This window comes from Eleutherodactylus coqui, chromosome 5 (assembly GCF_035609145.1).
Source record: "Eleutherodactylus coqui strain aEleCoq1 chromosome 5, aEleCoq1.hap1, whole genome shotgun sequence".
In the NCBI taxonomy this organism is placed as follows: Eukaryota; Metazoa; Chordata; class Amphibia; order Anura; family Eleutherodactylidae; genus Eleutherodactylus; species Eleutherodactylus coqui.
This window is the reverse complement of record NC_089841.1, coordinates 198,659,463-198,673,049: the sequence shown is the minus strand read 5'-3', so window position 1 is coordinate 198,673,049 and position 13,587 is coordinate 198,659,463. Positions and strand designations below refer to the sequence as shown.

Below are 13,587 nucleotides of genomic sequence, written 5' to 3'. Positions count from 1 at the left end.
TCTTAGGCTGGGTTCACAGGGGGCGTATTCCTGTTGGAAGTCTCGCGGCGGCTTTGAAGCGGCCCGGCCGCTCGCTTTTCCGTTACGGCCGGCGCTCCATAGAGGAGAGCGCGGCCGTGACGAAAATAAACAAAAAAGAAAAGTAAATAGACATGCTGCATCTTCTGAAACCGCGGCTGCGGCCGCCGCAGCCGCGGTGTCAGCCGGACTTACCGCAGCGGATTGGCCGTCCCGTGTGGACGAGATTTCTGAGAAATCTCGTCCACATGGCTGGCTAATCCCGAGATTAGCGGCCGCGGGCGGATTTGCCGTGGCCAAATGCCGCGCGGCAAATCCGCCCTGTGTGAACCCTGCCTTATAGTGACCACACATGCACAGCAGTAATTCAACAATATATTGGCAAACATAATGTTACAAACTTTCTATTTATTCAAGAAAACATTACTATAACTTCTAACAAAGCTTCCTTGTATAAATAGAGAATTTAGGGAATTCTGTACCTATTTTACAAGCTATGCTGAGCATAAGGCTGTGATGTGTGAAGTCACATGGATGACAGTAGCCTAAAATTAATGCAGAGAACAGCCCGCCACTGTTTAAAATGGGGCTTTCGGAAACCAGATTTCAAACACTGTGGATGGGGGATAACTTTCAATCGTGACACAACCCCTTTAAGTGTAGGCTTGGCTTTCGCTTCGAATGCATGTTGTTGCAATACTTTTGAAGAAAGCCAATGGGCTCTTAAAAGTCAAACAATCTGTGCAATTCAATGAATAAAATTACACGTAAAGGAATATTTCAGTTCCACAGAATAGGGAATAACTAGCCAATTGGTGGGGGACCTTTGGGACCCCCACTGATCACAAGAGCAGTGGCCCGGTTGGTCCCTGAACAAAAGCAGTTGAGGCAGTATGGGATGCACAGGTCAGGCATTCAGTGAAAGCACTTGGAAATCTTTGGAGCGCTCATTGAAATGTATAGAGTGTAGTGCACTTCAACCTGCACTTTCTTTATTCAGGGACTGACCAGACCCCCATTCTCATGATCAGTGGGGGTCACAGCAGTCGGACCCCCACTGATCAGCTAGTTATCCCATATCTCATGGATAGGGGATAAGTTGTTGAAAGCGGAATACCTCTTAAAGTTGGACTGAACTTTTAAAAAAAAAAAAAGATAAACAGGTGCGCTGTAATAGAAAGGTAAATATGACTCAGTGGTTAGCGCTGTTACCTTGTAGCACTGGGGCCTGGGTTAACATCCAACTAAATCCAACGTCTGCATGTTCTCCCCATATTGATGTGGGTTTCCTCTCGCATTTCAAAAACTAATGGATTGTTTACAAATCCCAATAGGGTCAAAACCCTAAAATGTACAACGATGCAGAGTATGCGAATAATGAACGTTTTCATTGAATTACAGGGAAGCTGCAATTGTGGTTGCTTGACTGGCTAGCATCTCAGATCCCTGCCACGGATTTATTGATCAAGAACCTTTAGAAGACATGTTACACACTGCTTGTTTTGCTTTTTAATGCAGAATAAAGCCCCTTCAATCGCATGAAAATCAACCAACAACTCTTATGGAACCCTGTCTTGGGGAAAGGACAAAGTGGCATATTTACTATCTGGCTTGCACCGGAATTGTGGCATCAAAAAGTCCCAATTTTGGTACCCAAGATTGTGCACCTACAAATATCACAGAATAGTGGGTGGCCATCCAGGTGGCACGGCTCAACATCCCACCACAAGTGAACGGAAGACACATGGAATCAAATGCTACATGAATTTGCTGCATTTCGCTGGACTAGAGGGGGTCCTACATCATATTAGTTCCTGTTTTTGGCATGTGAGTGTAAATATATATATACACACACATGCAAGGGGTCAGCAATATGTTCAGGAACGATCGCTTCACCATCACTGAGTGATGATGTGAAATACTGTACACTTCTCTTCGGGTGCAGTAGATGCACTTCATAAGTTTTCATCCCCTAAGCAGCATGCATGTAACTGCCAAGATATGCTACTGGTAAAGAGAAGTGTGGAGATGCCTTACAGATGGGAGAAAGCAAAAGGAAACTGCTATTAAGAAAGGACAAAGCGGCACACTTGTGAATCTCTGAGCACGGAACCAAGTCAAGTATGAAGCAATTTCAGCGAGCAGACAAACATGTTATCATCATGTAAAGGAAAAATGCAGATCGGATTTCTCTGGCTCGTGAGGCGAGGGATTTTTCCATAGAGTTATATTTAGAGTATTGATTAGAACCTCTTGATCTTTTTTTAGTGCAAAACAAAACACTCAGCTGTTGATGGTAAGAAAAGCATAACTCCAGCAATGTCAGACATGTGGGCTACTTAGCGGCTTTCTTTAGTGTAGCAAGCTAATTGGTCTTCCTGTGCCATCTGATATGATAATCTGCAATAGTTAACCACTTCACACTAAGCTACATCAATAACTAAGGTTGTTCTGATAGGCCATGAAAGTATACTGATTGGATAAAGAGCAGTCGCCTACAATGAACAACCAGCACCATTGTTTCTGGTGGCGCAATGCGCTACTTACTAACATAATATAGTAAAAGGCACTGGAGCTGGTCACAGGTCCTAAACCAGCAGAGTCGGACAGCAGCCGTGTGCTTGCAGGGCCTGTGATGATGTCCCCGCCATGTGATCAGTCACCAGAGCTCCACCCCTGGTCACATGACTGTGACATCATCACAGGCCCTAAACCAGCAGAGTCGGACAGCAGCCGTGTGCTTGCAGGGACCTGTGATGATGTCCCCGCCATGTGATCAGTCACCAGAGCTCCACCCCTGGTCACATGACTGTGACATCATCACAGGTCCTAAACCAGCAGAGCCGGACAGCAGCCGTGTGCTTACAGGACTTGTGAGCAGTCACCAAGGCTCTGAGCTCCGCTCCTGATCACATGATAGTGACCTCATCACAGATCCTGTATGCACATGTCTGCTGTCAAGCTCTGCATGTTTTAGGACCTGTGATGACGTCACAGTCATGGACCTGTGATGACGTCCCAGTCATGTAATCAGGGGCAGAGCTCAAAGCCCCAGTGACTGATCACATGACATGCGTATATGTGTGTATATACTGAGGAGAATCTAACTGACCTCTACGTGTATATACTGAGGAGAATCTAACTGACCTCTACGTGTATATACTGAGGAGAATCTAACTGACCTCTACGTGTATATACTGAGGAGAATCTAACTGACCTCTACGTGTATATACGGAGGAGAATCTAACTGACATCTACGTGTATATACTGAGAACAATCTACCTCACCTCTACGTGTATATACTGAGGAGAATCTAACTGACTTCTGTGTGCATATACTGAAGAGAATCTGACCTCAGTGTTAATATACTGAAGAGAATCCGACCTCACTAAGCATATACTGAGGAGACTCTAACTGAGCTGTGTATACATATGGAGGAAAATCTACCTCACCTCTATGTATATATACTTAAAGGCTGTAAAGTACATAAGGAAGTGGCCATGGACTCCAGGGATGGAGCATGCATTTAAGGCTAAGAAGGGACTACAACCTCCAGTCCGGGGTAAATTTGAGAAAAAAAGGGGGGCATTACCTTTAAGGGTAAAAAGTGAGGAGAGTGGGAGGGGTGGCACATTCTGCAGAGGGACATCGGTACATGCAGTCTGAGGAGAATCTAGTGCTCCTCTATGTGTATACATATTTTATTCCTTGGTTCCTCTGAAGTCACATGACTTCATAAAATTTTATGTGCGAACAACAGGTAAACACTAGAGATGAGCGAGCATACTCGTCCGAGCTTGATGCTCGTTCGAGTATTAGGGTGCTCGAGATGCTCGTTACTCCAGACGAGCACCACGCGGTACTCGTCTCGATTAAACGAGCACTGACCATTGAATTCAATAGAGCCGGCAATACAGCCGACTCCATTGAAAGCAATGGGCTGCCGGCGATCGCGGGATGAATTGTCGGGAAGGGGTTAAATATATAAGCCCTTCCCTGCAATTCATCCAGAAATGTGTAAAAATAAAAAATATATATATATACTTACCTGGTCCCGGCAGACGGAGTTCAGCGCGGCAGGCTGCAGTTCTCCTGAACTGCTCTAAACAGCTGTGAGTAGTATTCAGCAGCCGGGGATTTAAAATCCCCGCCTGCTGAATGAGATGCCTCTGATTGGTCACAGCCTGACCAATCAGAGGCATCCCTCACTCACACCCATTCATGAATTCATGAATGGGTGAGTGAGGGCTGCCTCTGATTGGCTCAGGGGCAGCTCTCAGTTGTCCCTGCGCTGAGCCAATCAGAGGCAGCCCTCACTCACCCATTCATGAATGGGTGTAAATGAGGGATGCCTCTGATTGGTCAGGCTGTGACCAATCAGAGGCATCTCATTCAGCAGGCGGGGATTTTAAATCCCCGGCTGCTGAATACTACTCACAGCTGTTCAGAGCAGTTCAGGAGAACTGCAGCCTGCCGCGCTGAACTCCGTCTGCCGGGACCAGGTAAGTATATATATATTTTTTATTTTTACACATTTCTGGATGAATTGCAGGGAAGGGCTTATATATTTAACCCCTTCCCGACAATTCATCCCGCGATCGCCGGCAGCCCATTGCTTTCAATGGAGTCGGCTGTATTGCCGGCTCCATTGAATTCAATGGGCTAACATCGTTCTTCTCTGCCACAGCTGTTACAGCTGTGGCAGAGGAGAACGATCTTTACGCTGACAGTGGGGGGGGGGAGGGGTCTCACTCTTGCCGCTATTGTGGCTTAATAGTGGGACCTGGGAACTTGAGATGCAGCCCAAAATGTAGCTCCTCGCCTGCCCTATTCGTTTCTGTGTCGTTTCCATCACTTTCTTGTGTTTTGCAGATTTTCACAAATGAAAACCTTAGCGAGCATCGGCGATATACAAAAATGCTCGAGTCACCCATTGACTTCAATGGGGTTCGTTACTCGAAACGAACTCTCGAGCATCACTGAAAGTTCGACTCGAGTAACGAGCACCCGAGCATTTTGGTGCTCGCTCATCTCTAGTAAACACCTGTACCAAATTAACTTGGATGAAGCCGAGTATATCAGCTAGTATTTTATATAATGAAGTAATAAACAAATTATTTAAAATGCTGCGGAATAAGTCGGCACTATACAAATAATAAGTCCCTTCCCCCTTCCCTAATAAGACACACACAATTGTTGCACCATTCATATTTTTTATTGAGCACATTGAATAATCCATAAATAAATCCAAGTAGCGCAAAGGGTACACTTACTTTTCCTTGCAAAAGGGAGATAAACAGAAAGACGGATATCACAGTTAGGAAGTTAATTATTGGGGTAAGACACAAGATTTGACGCGATAAAAATTAAAAACATGTAATGCAGTAATACACATGCTGAAATGTTACCCATCAACAGCTGTAGGTTATTATCTGATGGAACCGCCCAGATAAAGTAGCATATTAGCATATTTTGAATGCCCACTCTTGGATGTAACACACTGTATCATTAGCATAATTAGCTAAACTTTTGCATGAACATTATATGGCAGCACTGGCAAATAAAAATTGAAAGCATCCAGTATTTCCATTTACACTTTGTCAGGCTTTGAAGAACTTTAATGACAGTGTAAATGAAACTGCCTAACCATAAACAACAGAAATTAGTTTAATAATGAAGTTCTGCTGTGGAATAGAACTGGGCTTGATATATCTCTATATTATTACACGGACAAGACCAGCATAATGAAAGGATTATGGTGTAGAGCGTATTCACTGAACCTCACCACGCTGCTGCCAAGGACTTCACGAGTCTGGAACAGTATGAGCAGTGTAGCTCTAAATGTTGTGGGACACGCTGTCACCTTATCGTGAGTTCTCATCCTGGACAAGTCAAGTAAATAGGAATTATATTTTTAGATTATTAATAATACCCGTTATAGTCCGTATTCCTGTTACACGAACAAAAATAACAAAATCCTACAAAATTTGTTAACACCTTAATGGCCAGCCTATTTTATGTCCATATGACTACCCAATTAGTCTGTTTTTTTCAACATCACACTCCAAGAGCCATAACTTTTTACTTTTCTGTTGACATAGCATTTTAATGGCATCATTTTGGAGTACATATAATAAAGTGTATAACATTTAGGAATAGAATTCACTATGGGGGTTAAATAACACGACTTTTTCATTTTTGGTAGTTACAAACGCGGTGATGCCAATTTTGAGGTGGCATTTTCTTATTTTACATAATAAAAGGGGAATTGGGGGGGGGGGGGGAGTGCTTTGAGTATTTGAAGTTTTGTTCTACTAGGGGACTTGAATTTCATCTAATTTGACTGTTCATAAAGTACATGGCCATACGCCAGCGTTACAGTGAACTCTAACACCTATAAGGCTCTGCCTCTGGCAGGGCCTAATAGATTTCCATAGGCAGCAGACTCAGCAGCCATTGTTAGGTCTACAGCTGTCTAAGGCCGCCTGCACACGGCAGGGTTTGAATTGCAGAACACGCAAAAGTCTCCCAGGCGGACGATCCGTGGCATTCTGCAGCAAATCAAACCAATAGAGCATCCACATGTCCGCTCACATGAGCGGAGAGCGACTGCGATTTTCTGCTTGCAGCAAAAAAAAAAAAAAAAAATTGCAGCGTGCTCTATTTTTGCGCAGACGGTTTCAGTTTATTAGCTGGCTCTCTTGTACAAGTAACTATTAAAGTCTTGTCCCCTAATGAACCATTACTCTGGAAAACATTTTAGGGCAATTTTTATGCATATTATAGATGGCCTTATTAGATGGCCTTATACGTAAGCTTCGACAGGTTAGGTTTCTGTGCAGGGTTGACTTTTTCGGTGTGACCGCTGTATTTTAGATTGAGGATTTAGCATGCAGGAATACGGTGAGACAAACTTTATCACCTATTTCTAGCTCACCAACCTTCCCCTTTATCTGGCCAGATGGCCATATACATCACATGCATTAAGTTGCTATGTGTAACAGTTGGATTTGCTCACGGATAGCTTTTGTCTTGTGATGTGATTTACAATTACCGTGTTCCCCGAAAATAAGACAGTGTCTTATATTAATTTTTGTTTCAAAAGGTTTAACTTTTTTACATGTATAGCTGCCTGGACACTATTTAAATTGACTTTTTTAATTAACTGTTAGCAGGGCTTAATTTTGGAGTAGGGCTTATATTTCAAGCATCCTCAAAAAGCCTGAAAAATCTTTTTGCATCCTCAAAAATTCTGGAAAATCATGCTATGCCTTATTTTCAGGGTATGTCTTATTTTCAGGGAAACAGGGTAATAAGTGTTATTGGAGTTTGCACTCCAGTTGGTTATCAGCTTTTTGGCGTATGGTTGCCACTAGCAAGGTGTCTGCTAGGTTGTCAGATGTCTGCACTTTGTTTATGCGAAGACTCTTGTTTAGTTTTGAAAATGTTGCTACTTTTTAATTGTTTATAATAAGAGTGAAGGTGGTTTCACCCTGCGCCAGCGGTTCCACTTGCTTGCTCCGCTTAGGAAGCATGAAAGGGGAATCTCCGTGGCAGAACAACTCCGTCTCAGGACGGAACTGAACAGTACCGAACGGACACCCCTGACTACAATGGGGTACGTGTGGTTTCTGCTCAACTGCCTGACTTTTAGACAGAAGAAAAGGCTCTGCATGCAGCGCTTCTTCTGGTATTCCGGAGGTTCCAACGCAAATGTGAAACCAATCTTATACTTTAGTGGTTTGACATTGACCGATTAGCATATTGCTGGAAACCAATTGCATCTCTTCTCAGAGACTTTGTTAAATTCACAAGCAGCAGATTTGTTGCAGACATCCTTTCCATTCATCTGAATGAGGTTTTTGCAAAATGTCCATGGATTTCTGCAAAGCACATTCAGATTAATGGAACAAGTGCATACATTTCTGCAACATATCTGTCGTGTATAAATATACCCTTCAGCCTCATTCGGCATGAGCAAAAAACAGGGGTGGGGGTCCAAAACACAGGAAAGGTGTAAATGTTACATCTACTACGGTAGTACAACACACTAACCAAATACTTTCATTTGATGGTGGTCAAAGGCTTTTGGAGTAGTATGAATACCCAAAGGGTATGTTCAAACAGTGGAATACAAGGCTTATTTCTGTGCATGGGCTCCGCCTCCGAGGATCACGGCAGAAATCCACAGAGGCTAAGCAAATAATTGGCCGACAGATCTGCATGGGGATTTGGCCCCTTTACAATGTGTAACTCCGGATGCAGCAAACGAATCTGCATCAAAACACGACAATGGCACTTTTGCTTTTTAGATGCAGATCTGAAATCAATGTGTGGAAAAAATCTGTACATATAGACCACAGCGCAGATTCCCATTGAATATAATGGAATGAAGATTTGACACAGATTCTGCATCAAAATCCATTGTAGAAATCTTCTGTGTGAACATGCCCTAAGAATTTATTAAAGGGGTTGCCCACTTCTGAACTATTAATTACCCATCATCAAGATAGGTCACCAATAGTTGATCAGCGGGGTCCGTCTCTCTAAACACCCGTTGATCAGCTATTCGCTGGGCCGCCTGAGTGTGAAGTGCTAGAAGTTGACAGCTCTATATCTTTGGCAGCAGCCCGAGTTGCTATTGCAGGAACCGTTCTCATTGAAATAATGTATAAGCTATGATATACAAAAATTCAAGGCAGATGCTGCAGTTGAGTTCCTTACAAGGATGTGGGCAAAAAAGCCATTTAGAGGATCGCAAAAAAGAAATCTGATTACACATTTGAGAGTCTTGCTTTAACATGATGGCATCCCAATGATGTCCCTGATCTGTCATAGATCAAAAGATTTGGGGCTTGGTAATTATGGCACTCGCCCTTAATGCCATTCTTTTCAAAGTAACAGCACCAAAAAACTGATGCAATTCCAATAACAATATGCTCTCTAGTTCCTTCTGGACATTATGGGTACAAACTCTGCCACCGCTTGCGGACCACATAACTATATTTTTCACAAATTAAGTTAATTTCACTGATTCTAAACTGAGGTAAGTTTTATTCAAATGGACGGCAAAGTCCTATACGAGAGAAGAGCTTCCAGAATACAGAAACCCTTTCCATGATCCCTAGCAATCTGTACAATCATCCTGTAGAAGAAGCCCCCAGCTATGGTGCATGGTTAATACAGCTGAAGTTATACTTGTAAAGCAAAGTATATTTTCTTTCCCCGTTGTCTGATTCACCGTTGCAGTTTGTCTTTGCGGAGTTATAAATATCAGCAGATCTTGCCTGCATCAGAAGGGTACATGGAAGAAAAGCTGTACAAATATGTGGCAGGAAGTCATACCTAAGAGCAAACTTACTAACCAACATGCTGCCATTAACTGTCCACATTAAAGGCTTAATTTTTGCGGCCAGCTACCCTGTGAAACTGTCTGGCTCACCAGTCAAGCTCATCTTGGTCAGCATAGGACTATAAATGGCAAGCCTTAAGTTTAACTGTGTGTTATCCATCTCACCATTACTGGGCGCATGAAGAAATCGCATCCACATATCATGGCCGATGAACATGCATTGATTTGATCCAATTACCATCCATTCATCAACCTTGATCTTTCTCATTTATTTTCTTCTCAATTAAAATGCATCGACGCCTGTTTTTTTTTTTTTAAGCACATGACGGTTTGAGAGTTAGAACAGTTTTAGTCATTCAATTAATCAAAATGTTTTTTTTTGTTTGTTTTTTTACACGAGAACTTTAAAGCCACTTTTATATTTGTATTTCATATTTCCCGACTATTTTTAACACCACACAAAGTGCCACTATAATACATATTTAAGTTTCGTCCTCATTTTCCTAGAGGTCATTTTATAGAAAAGTGATGTCAAGTTTTGGGTTGTCGAAACAGGCCTATAGCTATACAGTAGTTTGTGCTGGCAGCTCCTTTTTTCCTTTGTAGTTACTTTTTAAAATGTAGTGTCTATTTTGTCTATACATTACATCCCTCCTAAGAGTTCTTTAGGGTATTAGACCGCAAAACGTCTCACACAACATTGCATCCCATGAGGGTCTATGTGGTTGCGTTATGGTACCTCCCCCAATAAATCCAAACTTCAGATTTCTATTCGCAAGTTGCATGTGACCCTTCTATCCAAACAATGTTAGCTGTGTGTAACTACAACATATCTGATTCTGTAATAGAAAACAATTACAGCTGTAAAAAACAGTCGCCTGACAGCTAACTGTGGATAAAATCGCATATATTTTTTGGTCATGCCACTTGTCTAATACCAAGCAGCCCTAGACTGGAGAGTACGTTCACGTGGCGGATGGGGCTGACACAAATATTTAGCCAATTATTTTACTTCTATATATAATCTAACTATAGATGCTGCAAGTAGATACAGTTCTTAAATGTTAATTCTTTGACTGTAAATCCAATATATTTTCTACGAAGTACCTTGAAAAGCTACTCACCAAATTCATTCATTAACGCTCTAGCCCTTGAAACGAACGGTCCCACTTCACTTGGATGCATTTTTGCCCTTTCCTTTAAATCTGCGCCTGTAAGAAAATACATTAACAATGACAATGCAATCTTGCAGAAGAAACGATTAAAGTATCAACATGTAAATAATGGACTGCTGGTCCCTTGTTTCATACATTACATAAAAAAAAAAAACTTTCTCTAAGGGCAACTGACAGACTAACACAAAAATGTGTACATACATAAAAGGATGCAGAGAGAAAAAATGCGTAACATAAATGCCCACCGTTTGAAACCCTGTTATTTATCATTCCACAATTCTTACCGACTTAATAAAATATATCTTAATAAGAGTCAAAATTCATTTTCTTTCTGTTCCTTACATTCTCCACTTCTATTCATGTAGCCATTGGGGGGGGGAATTTATTTTGAGAGTTTTTTAAGTCACTTTTGCTGGAGCAACATTGTGATAAATTTGTCATAAATAATGGCAATGTTGCATGCCGATGATAAATTTGCAGCATCTTAAAAAAGGGGTTTTCCGGTTACCCAAAGTTGCTGTCAAAAGGATGCTAATTAGAGATGAGCGAGCACCCAAATGCTCGGGTCCGCATTATTCGAGTCGAGCTTTTTGTAAAATTCGAGAGCTCTACTCGAGTAGCGAACCCCATTGACTACAATGGGAGAGTCGAGCATTTTTGTATGTGGGACGCCGGGTCCCAAGTTTTTGGTTTTTTTCCCCCCTCGGTCGGTCAGTCGGTTTCTTTCTCTCTCGCCTGCCAGACAAAAAATTTGCCATTGACACGCACTGCGTCGCGGCGGGGAGGGGCCAAAGCAGGCACGTCACAGTGGGGAGGAGCCAAAAACTGGGGCGGGGTCAAACACGGCGTGATGCTGGTTCCATTAACGAGCACCATCGAGCACGCTAATACTCGAATGAGCACCAAGCTCGTTGCTCAACTCTAATGCTAATATAATCAAAAGTTTGCAGTGTGGTTCTGCTTTGGATTTTGTGTCTGTAGCTCAAAAACCCATTATCTTCTGCTGGCACCTCAGAAGTGTTGATTCACAGGTTTCCTCTGGATACGACCTGTAGGAATATAATTTGTGCTCCACATCGCCTCAAAATTGGGGGGTCCCTGGGCCGACTGTTCATTCCAGTGACCTGCATTGTCTACCCAAGTACCGCTAGAGAGAACGGGCCTTTTTTCCCACTGAGTGCTTTGGAGAAGAGCTTACATAACGGAAAGCAGTTACTAAACTGTGTATTTATACTAAGACCATTCAATTTTGCCCGTATATTAAACCAGGGAAAAAGCTGTTTGTAACTGTTATTTCAGCTTTCTCAAAACCAATCTAGCAAGAATAACAGAGCAGAAAAAGGGATTTTGGAATGTTTCCAGATGATAACCATGGCTGTCGGGCAGCGACTCCCTAGCTTACTTCTCATTTTTGAAGTACAAGGAGTAATTCGGAGACAAATCTTATCTATGTGAATATATTAGGATCACAGAATACTGATGCATTTTACATTTTTCCTTTCAGCACTTTCAACTTAAAGGAACATTTTCATAATCGCTGTTGAAAAACGGGAATGTGAAACCTCGATACAAAGAAAATCGGCCATGTTTGACCAAGTAAACAAAAGGGACTGAAATCTACTCCTCGCTCTCCACACGCGTGCCTTGGAAGTATACAGTTCTTGCGGCTATATCTTAGCAGTGTCCGTGCGCACGTAGCCGGCCCTCTAGTTTTACAGCGCGTCTCTACAGTGGATTCCTCAACTTCAAAGAAAATATGTGGAAAATGTAAAGAACTGACACTGAAATATTTCTAGTATTTTAATGTAAGATGAAATGCGTTCGCTCTGGAGTGACGCTATGCGGATGATTTGGTGACTGGCTTACATATGTGAAGGTCCTCTCTATTAGAGGAGTGTTTCAGCAGCAATCCCCTAAATATTTATAACTCAAATCGCTACATTTAGAAATAGTAAAATGCAGCTGAAACTTGACATACATTGCCCTGCAAATCTTAGCAGCTTATGTTACGTGTGCTGCTGGGATTTGTTGTACTATGTACTCCTAGCAGCACACGTAACAGCCTATGCTTAGTTGTTTGTATAGAGGTGTCCTTCCTTTATGAACCACTCCAGGTACATTTTTCCATCCCTGCACCCCTCACCTGATTGCCAGTCACACTATGGAGGTCTCCTCTATATATTGCAGTCACTTCCATGCAGTGCAGCCTCCTGTCTGATGCTTACCAGGCACCAGCTTGATGCTAAGATTTCTCCCTCTTCACTCTTTCACTATTCTGGGTAATCAATTCCATGATGAATTAGCATAACATCACGCGAGTAGCTAGAACCTGTACCATCTCTACCTGTTGGGAGGACAATGCTGTTATCCCTACTCTGTATATTCATCTAAATAAGGTACAAATCATAAGTATACAGTCAGCCTGTGGCTGAACTGCCATCGTCTTCATTATAACTGTGTGATAGGTGCTTTCAACCATCAGCAGTAACTGTGAATCGGGTGTCTTGTGTCCCCCGCTCAAGAGCTTGTGTGGTAGTGTCCATCACACAGGAATTATGCTGGTTGAGGAAATAATGTTTTGAGAAGAACATAAAGCCAAGTAAATCTCAGGTGGTCGGAATGAGCTGAGCTGACCACCTGAGGAAAAGGACTGCAGGTTTCAGATAGAAAAGAATAAAGCCCCATTTATATGCAACGATTATCGCTCAATATTCACCCAAACGATGTCTTTTGAGCTATAATTGTTGCATGTAAATGCTACCATCGTTTGCTTTTCATCCGATCGATGATTTTTAGTTGAGTTTAAAATTAGAGATGAGCGAGCGTACTCAGTAAGGACAGATACGAGCGAGTATGGTCCTTACCGAGTACCTGCCTGCTCGCAAAGATTCGGGTGCCGTGGGGGGTGATCTCTCTCTCTCTCTCCCTCCTGCTCACTCCCACAACACAGTGGTCACCCCCACCGTCACACGAATCTTTGTGGGCGAGCAGGCAGGTACTCGGTAAGGACGATACTCGCTTGAGTATCTTTCCTTACCGAGT

The 13,587-nt window shown here is 42.6% G+C and overlaps 1 protein-coding gene across 1 annotated transcript in view; it reads right to left on the bottom strand.

Annotated features, from left to right (window-relative positions):
- Positions 1-13,587, bottom strand: part of AUH (AU RNA binding methylglutaconyl-CoA hydratase) — a 138,776-nt gene that overhangs the window by 83,594 nt on the left and 41,595 nt on the right. The window contains exon 4 of the mRNA XM_066604049.1: positions 10,495-10,581. Coding sequence (XP_066460146.1) covers positions 10,495-10,581 — 87 coding nt within the window. The remainder of the gene's footprint in view (positions 1-10,494; positions 10,582-13,587) is intronic.